Source organism: Pelophylax lessonae (genome assembly GCF_965119305.1).
Source record: "Pelophylax lessonae genome assembly, chromosome: 5".
NCBI lineage: Eukaryota > Metazoa > Chordata > Amphibia > Anura > Ranidae > Pelophylax > Pelophylax lessonae.
The window spans coordinates 489,823,582-489,837,468 of NC_138772.1; the positions used below are offsets into that span (position 1 = coordinate 489,823,582).

At 43.8% G+C, this 13,887-nt stretch overlaps 1 protein-coding gene across 1 annotated transcript in view; it reads left to right on the top strand.

The window, feature by feature from the left end:
• The first annotated feature begins 640 nt into the window (after positions 1 to 640).
• FZD6 (frizzled class receptor 6) overlaps positions 641 to 13,887 on the top strand; it is an 86,913-nt gene continuing 73,666 nt past the window's right edge. The window contains exon 1 of the mRNA XM_082259889.1: positions 641 to 1,003. Coding sequence (XP_082116015.1) covers positions 824 to 1,003 — 180 coding nt within the window. The 5' untranslated portion in view covers positions 641 to 823. The remainder of the gene's footprint in view (positions 1,004 to 13,887) is intronic.

Sequence of the window (13,887 nt, forward strand, 5' to 3'; positions counted from 1 at the left end):
TTCAGACATTAGGGGGGCTGGACTGTGGCCAGTGGGAGTATAAAATTTAGGCCTAATCGTCAGCGTGGGGTAAAAAAAAAAATACATAATGGGTTTCAGTTGGAGGAATAGTGCCCCATTATTGGTGACAGTAAGATGAATAGTGCCTTGTATCAGTGGAAGGAATGGTGCCCCCAAGGGCTGGATAAAGGCAAGCAAAGGGCCACGTCTGGCCAACAGGCCGCAGTTTGGAGACCCCTGCTTTAAGCTATGGTGCTTGCACAAGCACACAAAGTCAGTGCCCCAAAAGTTTCAAAATCATTTTGGTATGGGCTTTCTTTAACCAGTGGAGGAAAGTACCAATTGTCTCATGATCTTTTCCTACCGGACTGACACATACGGTAGTAATCCTCCTCTGCTTCTGTTGCTGTCTGTGCCACCGCTACTCTACACCGGAACTCACTTGGGTTGTATGTAACTTTGTGTATCCCGGATACTTGAAAATGTTACTTGATGCAAAGATACACTTGTGTTTCCTGTTTGTTAGAGTCCCTATTATGTCAAAATGACACGTCTTTGTTATAAAGGCCTTGAATGTGTTTATTATCATACTTGCCATTTAGCTGATGTGCTTTGTGTTTTTTTTTTTTTTCTAACAGGATGCCCATGGAAAATAATTCCTGTATAACTCCACTGCCTGGTATTGAATTGCCGCCTGGGAATGCTGGATGGCGAAGTAAATGGTCGTTTCTCCGCTCCTAACTCTGCTCCATTCACAATACCAATGAAGCTGTAACCAGCCTGGACTTCTCCTTCCACAATATCTGAAGACGACAGTGCAAAGATGTGGCGTTGTGGGATCATTATTCTAAGCACTTTACTGCTGCCTGTTATATATGGGCACAGTGCATTCACCTGTGAACCCATCACAGTGCCCAGATGTATTGGAATGAGCTACAATATGACTTTTTTCCCAAACTTTCTGGGCCACTATGACCAAAGGATAGCTGCTGCTCAAATGGAGGTAAGCAGGACTTTTCACCAATGACTTCTATTTTTCCTTTTATAGTGGGCAATCCTGAAATCTTCGCTGTATATAAAAACCTTTCACATGGGCCATCCAAGCAGGTTGGCCTTTCAGTTTTTCTAGGTAGGCGTGATAGAAAGGACCATGCATTCCTATGGACATGTGGGTGAAAATTGACTTGTGTCTGTTTTACACCCACCTTCCTCGAAGTCTGATCTGGTCCACAAAAAAACAAAAGGCCATCCGTCCTCTTCCATTTAGGCAGATCAGATTGGAGGGTAGTTGGATTCAAACAGAGGACAGTCCGTTTCCTCCTGGCCACCCATAGAGCAGAGCGGTCTCTGTACATGCCTGCTCCCCAGAAGCTGAGCGGACACGGATGTGTCATCCACCCGCTGTTACTTGATCAGCAGGGGATCTGTCAGCTGATCCCCTGCTAATCGGAACTGAATCCGCCCCATTGGAGAGGGGTCCAAGGGCACCCTCCCACCATTTGCCTTGTTTTTTATAAAGTCTATTTACACCACTGCATTGCAGAACTTTTTTTTTTCAGCTTTGTGTGTTGCAACGCTGTAGAGTGCCAAACTGAATAGAATTTCACGGACATTTCAATAAAGTCCTAACAAAAAAAGTAGAACATGCGATGGACTGGGATCGACACATCAGCCATTTTCCTCCAGCACACACAAACTTGTCTTTTGTACTCTTTTGGTCTTTTAAATATACCTATAAAAATGTTTGATCCCATGTGTTGAATCCTGCCAAACTGTACATTCTTCACTATTATGTCAAACGGTGTTGTCAGCTTCACCCCCTTGTTAAGAAGGACAGATGTCCTGTATTCTTAACACACTTTCTAATCCAGGGTGACAACACTGCTCCTCCATAGATACGGTACAGTAAGTAAGCGTTGTCACCCTAGGACAGAAAGTGTGTTAAAGGCAGGATCACCAGATGAAAATAAAGGGAAAGCACCCTGAGAAAAAAGACTCTAAAGCTGAATACAACTGTCAGATTTTTTCCTTTTTAGATTTAACAAAACCCCCCAAACCAAATAATGAGGTCAAACCTAAACGCTCTCTAATTTGTATGCAATCAGGCTGGCCCTTGCACTACATAGTTGAAGGTAAATCTAAAGGAAATCTTAACAAAAGTTGTATGGTGTGTATCCAGCTTCAGGCTAGGTTTATACCTATGCATTTTTCAGAAACAGTCTACAGTCCATTTATCATGATTTTCTATGGGTCACGTTCACATCTGTGCATTTTCAACTGGTGCATTCTTTGGAAAGGGTTGGGGACCTTTTGGAAACGCAGCAGAAATGCATAAAGACACACAGTGCTTGTATTTTTGATGCATTTCCACTGCCTTTTTGCTGGTTTCTCCTGCATGACAACATACACCTCCCAAAAATGCAAAACATATTAAAAACGTGTGTCGAAAATCGCAAGAAGAGAAGCTTTTTTTTTTTTTATTTGTGGCTTTGATATATGGGGCTCGTCCATTAGTGGCAGTTTGTGTCCACAGGGATGAGTGCACCCATATTATATATTAGAGTTATTTTCATAGGGGTGAAGACCAATGTACCCCCATCTCTTTATACCGGTTGGTGTTGGTGAGTAGACCTTGAGTTTACTTATCCTCTAAAAAGCCTGGAGCCTTTATATTGAATGTAATAGTATGTAATATTCCTCATATTCTCTGTATATCAAGAGACGTTTCACCATTAAAGGCTTGGTCGAAATTCAAAATCAATTGTGGCACCATTGGATCACAAAACGCACAATCATGATACCTATAAAAACTTGATTTTTCAAATAAACATTTAATATAGAATACACATCCAGAACACAGTTTGCTAAGCATGCTTGGCTCTTCTAGTAAACCCCAGTAGTGGCAATATGTTCATGGCACGCAGTCTAACCTAATCTGAAGAATGGCAATTTTAACCACTTAACGCAAACTGACGTAGACCTACGTCGGCTGACTTTAAGTTGTTGTACCGGGATGATGCCTCTAGCTAGAGGTATCATCCCGATACCATTGTTTAGAGCCGGCGGTAACGACCGATGCGGCTTGGGAGCCGCTCGATCATTACCCTGGCGAGCGGGAGGGACGTCCCGCTACCTTCCGTGGCTCTGCCCCGGTCTCCCGTCCAAACCGGGAGACCCGAGCAACCAGCTGGCTGGTTGAAGTCCCGATCTAAGCTGGTAGACGTAACGGCGACGTCCATGACGTCACATCCGGGTTACTCGGCTGCTAAAGGCGGCAGATTCAAAAAGTGACTGTACTCAAAAATGCCGTTTTCGGCGTTTTGAATACATGGAAGTGTAGTGGAGGGGTCTAGGGTCTTCTAGACCCCGATCCCTCCATAAAGAGTACCTGTCACTGCATATTTCTGTCACAAGGGATGTTTACATTGCTTGTGACAGCAATAAAAGTGATCCGATTTTTTTTTTTTTTTTTTTTTTTTTTTTTATTAAAACCGGTGTTAAAATTAAAAAAATATAATAGGAGAAAAAAATGTTAGCCGTCGCCGTGAGCTCGCGCACGAAAGAAAACGTATATGGAAGTCGCGCCGCAAATTAAATTGCTGTTCAAACCACACATGTGAGGTATCGCTGCGATCGCAAGAGCAATAGTTTAAAAAAAAAGCTACTCTAACTCTGAACTAGTAACCGTTAAAAAAATTGAATGGAGATTTTTATTGACTGTAGTTTGTCGCCATTCCGTGAGTGTGCTCAATTTTAAACCATAACATGTTGGGTATCTATTTACTCGACCTGACATCGTCTTTCTCAATATACAAAAACATGGGCTAACTTTACTGTTTAGTTTTTTTTTAAATGCAGTGAAATGTAATTTTTCCAAAAAATGGTGTTTGAAAGACCACTGCGCAAATACCGCGTGACAAAAACTATTGCAATGACCGCCATTTTATTCTCCAGAGTCTTTGCTGAAAAACATGTTTGGGGGTTCTAAGTAGTTTTCTGGCAAAAAAAAATACTGATTTTTTAACTTGTGAACAAAATGTATCAAAAATGGGCTCGGTCCTTAAGTGGTTAATATTTAATGAGATTATTAATATTTTTGGTTTTCTCATTGTGTTAAATGGATCTATCAGGGATGTAGCGTAACTCCATACATAGCTTATGCTCCGAATGTATGACAATGGGTTTCAAATATTTCCGTGTCTGTCCTGAAGCTTTTGATTTTTACATAGACCTTCCCCTGAGAGTTTCCTTATCCTGTAAACCTAGATTTAACACCCTCCTAGTCGCAGTTCTCCCTGTCCACCATAAACCAAACCCTATTTATGGCACTGGGCCAGATTAGTGCTGGAAATAGGATTGTGTGTGCCGTGCCGCACTGACCGATCAGTATCCGGTTTTATTTAGTGTACACAGCTGGTGCTCAGGACAAACAGCTGGTCTATTCGTGAGATTGAAAAGACTTTAGCAGGATTTTCCTTTAGGAAACCTATCATGAGAGAATGGATGCTTCCATTATTGAGCATTCATTTTAAGAAAAAAGCTAGTTGCCTGGCTTCAATACCTTGGGTCCCTGCGCCAGAACAAGTACATGGATAACTAGTTCTGGTTTTCCATGACTCTCCTGATTTTTCTTGATCTTTGTAGATGTTCTGGTGGCTAGTAGCTATAAAACTGTTAAAGTGTAAAGCCCCGTACACACGCATCGATTATTCGCCGGGAATTTTCGGCCAACGTCCGATCGGCAGATTGTCGGCTTGTTAGTATGATGCTTCCGACAACCGGCTCAGACTTTTCGGCCGAAAAAAATCTGGTGTGCATGCTATAAAATTTTTGTTGGTCGTCAACACAACGGCCGATTTTCCGTCAGTCAGTACAGATTTCGGTAGACAAAAATCTGATGAGCAAGACTGGGCATGCTCAGAAGAAAAAACACACGGAAAGTAAACCAGCACATGACATCACTTCTGAAGTAGATTTTTGTTGGCTGAGAAAATTCGTGTGCAGTCTAGGCACATTCCAACCAGCAAAACACAACTTGGACAAAAATTGGACGATCGGTCGGCCGATAACCGTTGCGTGTGTACGAGGCATTAGTTCACCTTTACAGAAAATCTGTAAGATGAACTTACATTGGACCCCCCTTCCCATTCTCCCCCTCCCGGTCCCGCTATACTGGAGTCCCGCAATCCCCCGCTATGAGACACCGGGTCACCCCTTCACTGGCCTGGGGATTTGAAATCCCTGCGGCTTAAATCTGAGTTCCACTCAAAAGTGGAACGTGCGCTTATCTGATTCCTGTTTGACCGGTACCTATACCTAATTCCATTGGACCTCGCCATGGTCAGCTATATCCGCAGTTCAGCCCCCTCCTCCTTCCCCTGCTACCAGTCCGGAGGAGAGGAGAGAAAGCTAGGAGGATTTTAAATCCCTGGACCGGTAAAGCCACGTCCCAGTGTCTCCCAGCGGGTGATCGCGGGACTCCGGTATAGCGAGACCAGGGGATGAGGAGGGGTCCATTCTGGGTTCACCTTACAGATTTTCTGTAAAGGTGAACTTGCCCTTTAAAGAAAGGGAGTCTTCATAAAAGCCAGGCAACTAGCATTGCCAGAGGGAGGATACCAATAGCTAGTGATTTGTTTCTCCTGTGGCAGGTTTATTTTATTATACTGCTTCCATTTATTGTTATGTTTTGTAGAGGTTCATTGGAGTAGAGTGGCCTTTACCAGTGCCAATAATATTCCCTGTATGAGAAGATTGGGGACATTTGTAAGACCTTGTTTACATGTGTGGCAGTGTTCACCACTGATCGATTTTTGGAGGCATTTGATGGTGGTCTCGGGGAGATATGTCACTTGTTTTAATTGGTGAAAGCCAGGAGCACTGCTATGCAACCGCGTGCATTACTCACTGTTGTAATATGGTCCTGTGCACTTGGAAGGGTCACGTTTTGAGGCATTTGACGGAGGCCTCTGGGGATATACGTCTCCTCACCTGTTTTAGGGCCTATTCACACTTAATGCAGTGGGATGTAGTTGGATGCATTTTTTTGTCTGCACTCCAACTGCATAGACAGTCCTAAATCAAGGTAATCCTATGGACCTAGTTCACTTTATTGCAATGCAGTAAAAAAAAAGTACAGCATGCTGCATTTTTCCGCACGGCAACACATCACCATGCACATAGAAGCCCAGGAAAACCAAGCAGAGGGAAGTGACCTCACAGGACAAATGTAGATAAAAAGAACATGCTTCAACTGCATGTAAATGCACATAAATCTTATCATTTTGCACTTGATTTATTCCTGGAGTTTTCTTTCCATTTTTGTGTCATCCATCTCAAGACTAGGGTATCTAAAATTTAAAGATGTAATATATTGCAGGTTACCAGTCCTAGGATTATGCAGCTGCATTTTTTTTTTACCTTTTTGGTACTGGCTGGATCACCAAGAGACAATTCACTGCTTATCCCTGGTTGACAATGCTCACTCCCTGTGCTTATGTTTAGAGGAGCAGCGTTGTCACCCTAGGCTGCTTGCTCCTGATTAGAGCTACAAACACCTCCTCCTTCCTCGTCTCCATTAAATGGGGGTTATATTAGATTTGTTTTTTTGTTCTTGGGTTAAGATACTTAAGTGTCTCTCTATAGAGGGAAGGTTGGCTTTTCTGGAGAAAATGAAGATTGCATGTCAGTCTTGGCTTTCTTGGAAAAAATATAAGGATCTCATGTCAGTTTTAGATTTTTCAAGGAAACATGAGGGTCACATGCCAGGCCTGTTTTTTCTGTAGAAGATGATGGTTTAATGGCATGGAGAAGGTGAGATTCGCATGTTAGTCTTGTTTTTCTGTAGAAGATGGGGGGGGGGGGGGTCACATGCCAGTCTTGGTTTTCTGTAGAATATGGGGGTCACGTGCCAGCAGAGTTGTATAAAGTACTCGAAACCCATACTTGAGTAAAAGTACAAGTGCTCGATCAAAAAGTGACTTGAGTAGAAGTGGAAGTCCTTGATCAAAAAGTGACTTAAAGTAGAAGTACTTAAGTATTCAACATTTTTTTGTACTGTATTGCAAGTAGTTTTTTTAAAAATGTTGCTACTCAAGTACTGAAAGTAAAAGTACCAGTAGTTTTTAAAATAAAATTGCTATTCAAGTACTGAAAGTAAAAGTACAAGTACTGTGTTATGTAGTTATTAAAGAAAGAAGTCAAAAGTTTGAACATCATATTGTTTATCATTTCAAATGCAGCTTTTATTTATACATACAGTAGCATTTATTTTCGTATGCGCTGATAATACACATGTTTTGAGCTTCATGAAACCTGCCATCTACTGTTCTGGCAGTGGTAATTTTTATAATTTGTAACGAGTAACTATGCAGCACAACAAAAATATATTGGAGTAGAAGTATTGAAATCATTGAAAAAATGTAGTGAAGTAAAAGTGGAAGTAGGAGAAAAAAATTCTACTCTAGGAAAGTACAGATACCGCCTTTTGGTACTGAAGTACAGTAGTGAAGTAGTTCTACTTGGTTACTATATATCTCTGCGTGCCAGTCTTGGTTTTCTGTAGAAGATGGGGGTCACGTGCCAGTCTTGGTTTTCTGTAGGAAGTGAGGGTAAAGTGCCAGTCTTGGTTTTCTGTAGAAGATGGGGGTCACGTGGCAGTCTTGGTTTTCTGTAGAAGGTGAGGGTCGCGTGCCAGTCTTGGTTTTCTGTAGAAGGTGAGGGTCGCGTGCCAGTCTTGGTTTTCTGTAGAAGATTATCCTGTGTTAGACTGGCCATACACTACTGGTTGCAGGAAAGAAATGTGCATGATTCCCCCAACAACACAAACTGTTTTGACAGGGAAATCGGCAATGGTCTTCCCCTGGCAGGGGGCAGGGGGCAGGTGGGGGAAGCTGCACCCGTCGGGAGAAGGGAGTGATTATTGCTGGTGGCTATAGCAGTTGCTAGCGATATTCGCAAGAGAATCCAGCAGTCTGGTTGCACATTCAGCCTGCCCAATAATGGTTCAAATCTTGTCCCGTTTTCTGCTGAACAAGCTGGGATTCTAACCATGTATGGCTGGCCTTAGTCTAGTTTTTTTTTTGGAGAGGACTATGACCGCTTGGCAGTGTGTCAATCTGTGTGTTGTGGTGTTTGTTTTTTTTTTTTTTTTTTTTCCTGGTGAAAGTGGGGGCTCAGTCTTATTTTTTGGGGAAGATGAGGGTCATATATCGGTTTTTGGCTTTTGGTAGAGGATGTGAGTCACATATCAATCTCCCACTTTTTTTCTTCTGGAGGAGATGAGGGTCCTATGTCCAAAATATCCACCTTGATTTTCCTATAGAAGATGGTGGCATGTTCGTCTTGGTTTTTTACTGGAGAAGATGAAAGTTACACGTCAATCTTTTTGGGGGGTTTTTTTCCTGGAGAAAGTGAGGGTCACATGCCATTTTTTTTGGAAAAGACGGGGGTCATATATCTGCCTTGGTTTTCTGTGGAAGATGACATATCAAGCTTGTTTTCTGCTAGAGAAAATGAAGATAACATGTCAATCCTTGTTTTTTGCTGGAGAAGATGAGCGTAAAATGTCAGTCACCCACACTTCAGCATTTTAGTAGAAATATTACGCGCCTTTCATTTTATCTTGCAGCAGTAATGAGCAATGATTAAGGATCACAAAGGCTCTTGGATGACAACATTCCTCGGCAAAATAGTCTAGTCCCCCATTGAGTGATAAATGAGAGGAAATTTACTCTTCCCATTTTCTTTGAGTCAATATTTTGACCTGTGTGTCACCGAGCTGTTGGAAGTAATTTTATTCCCATCTCTCAGTGCAGTTTTCTTTTCCCTCCTCCTATAATGCTTGTCTTGTTTTGGAATGTTTGGCTCGGTGGATTGGCGCTTTGTTCTGTCGCTTGCAAGATGAAACAGCACTCCAGATCTGGCACTGAGCCACAGAAAACAATGACATTTCCAGCACAAAGCTCACAGGTTTCATCAGGCTCAGGAACTCTCAGAGATAGGGGATCCGTTGTCAGGATAAATGATTCCATAAAACATTTGTGCTTGCAGCCGCAGTGACTGCACTGTGACTAGTTGGTGTCAAAACTTTCATCATTAATATAATATTATGTACGTTTTCATTTTTCGTTGGCTTATTGAAGGCCATGCAAAGCACAATAGGGTTTTTTTTTTTTGCTAAAACTGGGGCGGACAAAATTTGGGGTAGCTGTGCATGGTAACCAATCCGCTTCTAGCTTCTGCTTGTTTAGTTAAACTTTGAAAATTAAAGCTTTAACTGATTGGTTTCCAGACACAGCTGCTCCAGTCTTGGTCAATTCGAAATGTGTTTAAAAAAAAAAAAAAAAAAAAAAAATTTGGGGGGACATTTTATCTCTTGGCACAAACAATACATTTGTCTGTGCCAAGAGTCAAACATGTGAAATTTTTTCGAGAACTAATGTGTACATAGTGTGGAAGGCACAGTATCTCCTACAATCATGCAACCCTGTAATATTTACCCTTCCCTATTTAAACACTTTCCTGTCTCGAAAAATGCTCTCCAACAACTCCAGCAAACCAACTTGCTTTTAAAGCAAACCTTCAGAGGTGTTGTCACCTGACCTTACCCATGCAGTGCAAAGTGAAAGCGTCTCTGCGATGTGGTGTCAATGTTCTGGGTCCCATGCAGCTTATACTGGTTCTTCCTGCTGACCTCCAGATCACTGCTGTATTAATGCTTGTCCTCGCTCCCACATGGCCTGATCATGGCGAATCAAACCTGACTCGTCAAGTTAAATGTTTTTACCAGTAAGGCCCCTTTCACACAGGCGGACCGTTCAGATCCACCTGTTCGTTTTTTTTTGGCGGATCTGAACGGTCCCCCCATGCATTCCTATGGGGCATCGGATGTCAGCGGAGACATGTCCGCTGATCACGGATGGAAACCCTATTTTCCATCCGTCCAGGGGATCGGATTGGATAAGAACAGACCGATGGTCCGTACCCATCCGATTTCCCCCATAGAGATGTATGGGGAACTGACAGCTGTGTCTCCGCACACAGCACGGAGTCACAGCTGTCATCCTCCTGCTCAGCGGGGGATCGGCGGATTGATCCCCCGCTGAGAAAAGCGGAGTCCGTTTGACGGACTACAAGTGTGAAAGAGCCCTTAGTGTTTAGCCTGGCCTGGTCAATCCAGTAGAATATTCGTGTTTCCCTAGTCTGTTCTGTACACAAACACATTCTTAGTTATTCATTTTTTAAATGATTGTAGAAAATGTAAGCCTCTATTATTTAGTTTAGGGTATGTTTACATAGCAGGGCAGATATCTGATTTTGCCTTGTTGAATACCACAGGGCTTAGTTAAAAGTCAACAACTCTTTCTTCAATTTGTACATAAGAATAGAAGAATCTGGGAAGCTCTTGCATACATACAGTGTGATTTCAGTGGATTGTTAGGAATGTAGAAGTGTGTGTTGTGCTTAATTTTATCCAGCCAGGCATTGATCTGGTCGCTTTAGTTGTCTGCTTCTTCCATGAGTCTTTCTAGCTTTTCTGTTAGAAAGCACAGGAAAGCTGGGTACACGTGGTTGATTAAATTTGCACGGTGGCCAAGACCATACAGCGCTTTAACAGGACAGGTTCCACTCAGAACAGCCCTCGCCATGGTCGACCAAAGAAGTTGAGTGCACATGCTCAGCGTCATATCCAGAGGTTGTCTTTGGGAAATAGACGTATGAGTGCTGCCAGCATTGCTGCAGAGGTTGAAGGGGTGGGGGGTCAGTCTGTCAGTGCAGGACCATACGCCGCACACTCCATCAAATTGGTCTGCATGGCTGTCGTCCCAGAAGCCTCTTCTAAAGATGATGCACAAGAGAGCCTGCAAACAGTTTGCTAAAGGCAAGCAGACTAAGGACATGGAACCATGTCATGTGGTCTGATGAGACCAAGATAAACTTTTTTGTTCAGATGGTGTCAAGCATGTGTGGCGGTAACCAGGTGAGGAGTACAGTCAAGCATGGTGGTTGGAGTGTCATGGTCTGGGGGCGAGCGCTGCCGCCACTGGGGAGCTACAGTTCATTGAGGGAACCATAAATGCCAACATGTACTGTGACATACTGAAGCAGAGCATGATCCTCTCCCTTCAGAAACTGGGTCACAGGGGCAGTATTCCAACAGAACGACCCCCCCCCCCCCCAAACACACCTCCAAGATGACCACTGCCTTGCTAAAGAAGCTGAGGGTAAAGGTGATGGATTGACCAAGCATGTCTCCAGACCTAAACCCTATTGAGCATCTGTGGGGCATCCCTAAACGGAAGGTGGAGGAGCGCAAGGTCTCTAACATTCATCAGCTCTGTGATGCCGTCATTGAGGAGTGGAAGAGGACTCCAGTGGCAGCCTGTGAAGCTCTGGTGAACTCCATGTCCAAGAGGGTTAAGGCAGTGCTGGAAAATTAATGGTTGCTACACAAAATATTGACACCTTTGGTCCCAATTTAGAAATTTTCACTTAGGGCTGTACCCACTATTGTTGCCAGCAGTTTAGACATTAATGGCTGTGTGTTGTGTTATTTGGAGGGGACAGCAAATTTACACTGTTTATACAAGCTGTGTACATACTGCTTTACATTGTAGCAAAGTGTAATTTCTTCAGTGTTGTCACATGAAAAGATATAATAAAAGATTTACAAAAATGTGAGGGGTGTACTCACTTTTGTGAGAGATATAGATAGATAGATCGATAGATATAGCATTGAGCCTGATATGGGTCTGCCATTGTTACCGGTAACACTTCCAACACATTTAAGTTGAATACCCAAGTGTGAGATTGGAGACCATGACCTTTTCAGCATCTTTGGTTTGTATTGTTTATTTTGTAATGGGGATGGTAGAAGGGAATGAGTGGGATACTCCTCTGGCTCAACTAGGTTTAACTGGGACACTTGATTGAAAAATGCCTGTTGGCACTGTTTTGACGCCAGCTAAATGCCGACCAACGCTTCCTGGCGCTTGGAGATACTGTGTTTGCTGAACTGTGCTAGAACGTTGACTTTAACACTCTGGTTAACTTAGATGATTCAGGACTCTAGTGACACTTGACTCTTGACACTCTGGTTAGCTCAAAAGTCCGATGAACAGCTCCCTCCAGCCCTTCACTGACTGAGGTAGCTCCTTGTAACTGCTTGTGCTGCTGCAACTCTCAAACACTGCACACTGTACAGTTAACTCTTCAGGGCCCAACCGCTGGGGCCCCCTCTGACACTTCATGGTCCTCTCACTAGTCACCCCCTTTACCGCTAGCTAGCTCCTGGTTCCCAGGGACCTTCACTGGAGTGATCCCCTTTAAGTTGGGCAGACCCCTAGGGGTAGTTCACAGTACTCACGAACTTGGAATGCTTTCCTGGAACTGAACCTCTCCCTCTCCCAAGATGCTGCGTCATGCGCTCTCTTCAAACTTATACCCACTCCCAGAATCCTCTGGGGTACATACAGGCCTGAATGTGCCTCTGATTGGGTTTCCTCCACTACCCAATGAGAATCCTCTCATGGAGCCATTGGGAGGGGGGGGGGGGAAGACTCCCCTCTCAGCAGCCACACCAGGGAGACATGAAAATCATGGCCCTGCTAGGCAGCCAAGGCCCATTATGCTTTTACCTAGCACCTACCTTGTAGGGTGATAGATGTGTGTATGTGTGTGTGTGTATATATATATATATATATATATATATATATATATATATATACATGCACACAGCTCAAGAAGAATTAAAGGAACACTTTGAAAACACATCAGATCTTAATGGGGAAAAATGCTGGATAACTATACTGATAAGGACTGGGTAATGCGTTGGGAATGAAAGGATGCCACATAGTTTGATGGAAATTAAAATGATCAACCTACAGAGGGCTGAATTCAAAGACACCCCGAAAATCAAAGTGGAAAAGATTATGCAGCAGGCTAGTCTATTTTGCTGAAATTTCGTTGCAGCGACTCAAAATGGTACTCAGTAGTTTGTATGGTCCCCCATGTGCTTATATGCATGCCTAACCATGTCAGGGCATGCTCCTAATGAGACGACAGATGGTTTCCTGGGGTATTTCCTCCCAGGTCTGGACCAGGTCATCACTGAGCTCCTGAACAGACTTAGGTGAAACCTGGTGGTTTCGGTCTATCCGACACATGTCCCAGAGGTGTTTTATCGGATTTAGGTCAGGCGAGTGTGGGGGCCAGTCAATGGTATCAATTCCTTCATCTTCCAGGAACTGGCTGCAAACTCTCGCCACATGAGGGCGGGCATTGTGCATCAGGAGGAAACCAGGACTCCCTTCACCAGCGTAGGCTCTGACAGTGGGTCCAAGGATCTCACCCGCGACCCAATTGCAGTCAGGGTGCCATTGTTTAGCCTGTAGAGATCTGTGCGTCCCCCCCATAGATATGCCTCCCCAGACCATCACAGACCCACCAGCAAACCGGTCATGCTGAACAATGTTACAGGCAGCATTACAGGGTGAACCTGCTCTCGTCTGTAAGAAGCACAGGGTGCCAGTGGTGGACCCGCCAATTCTGGTGTTCAATGGAAAATGCCAAACCAGCTCCATGATGATGGGAAGTGAGCATAGGGCTCACTAGAGGACATTGGGCCCTCAGGCCACCCTTATGAAATCTGTTTCTGATCCTTTGGTCAAGGACATTCACACCAGTGGCCTGCTGGAGGTCTTTTTGTAGGGTTCTGGCAGTGCTCATCCTGTTCCTCCTTGCACAAAAAGCAGACAATGGTTCTGCTGATGAGTTAAGGATCTTCTATGGCCCTGTCCAGCTCTCCTAGAGTGACTGCCTGTCTCCTGGAATCTCCTCCATGCTCTTGAGACTTTGCTGGGAGACACAGCAAACCTTTTGGCAATG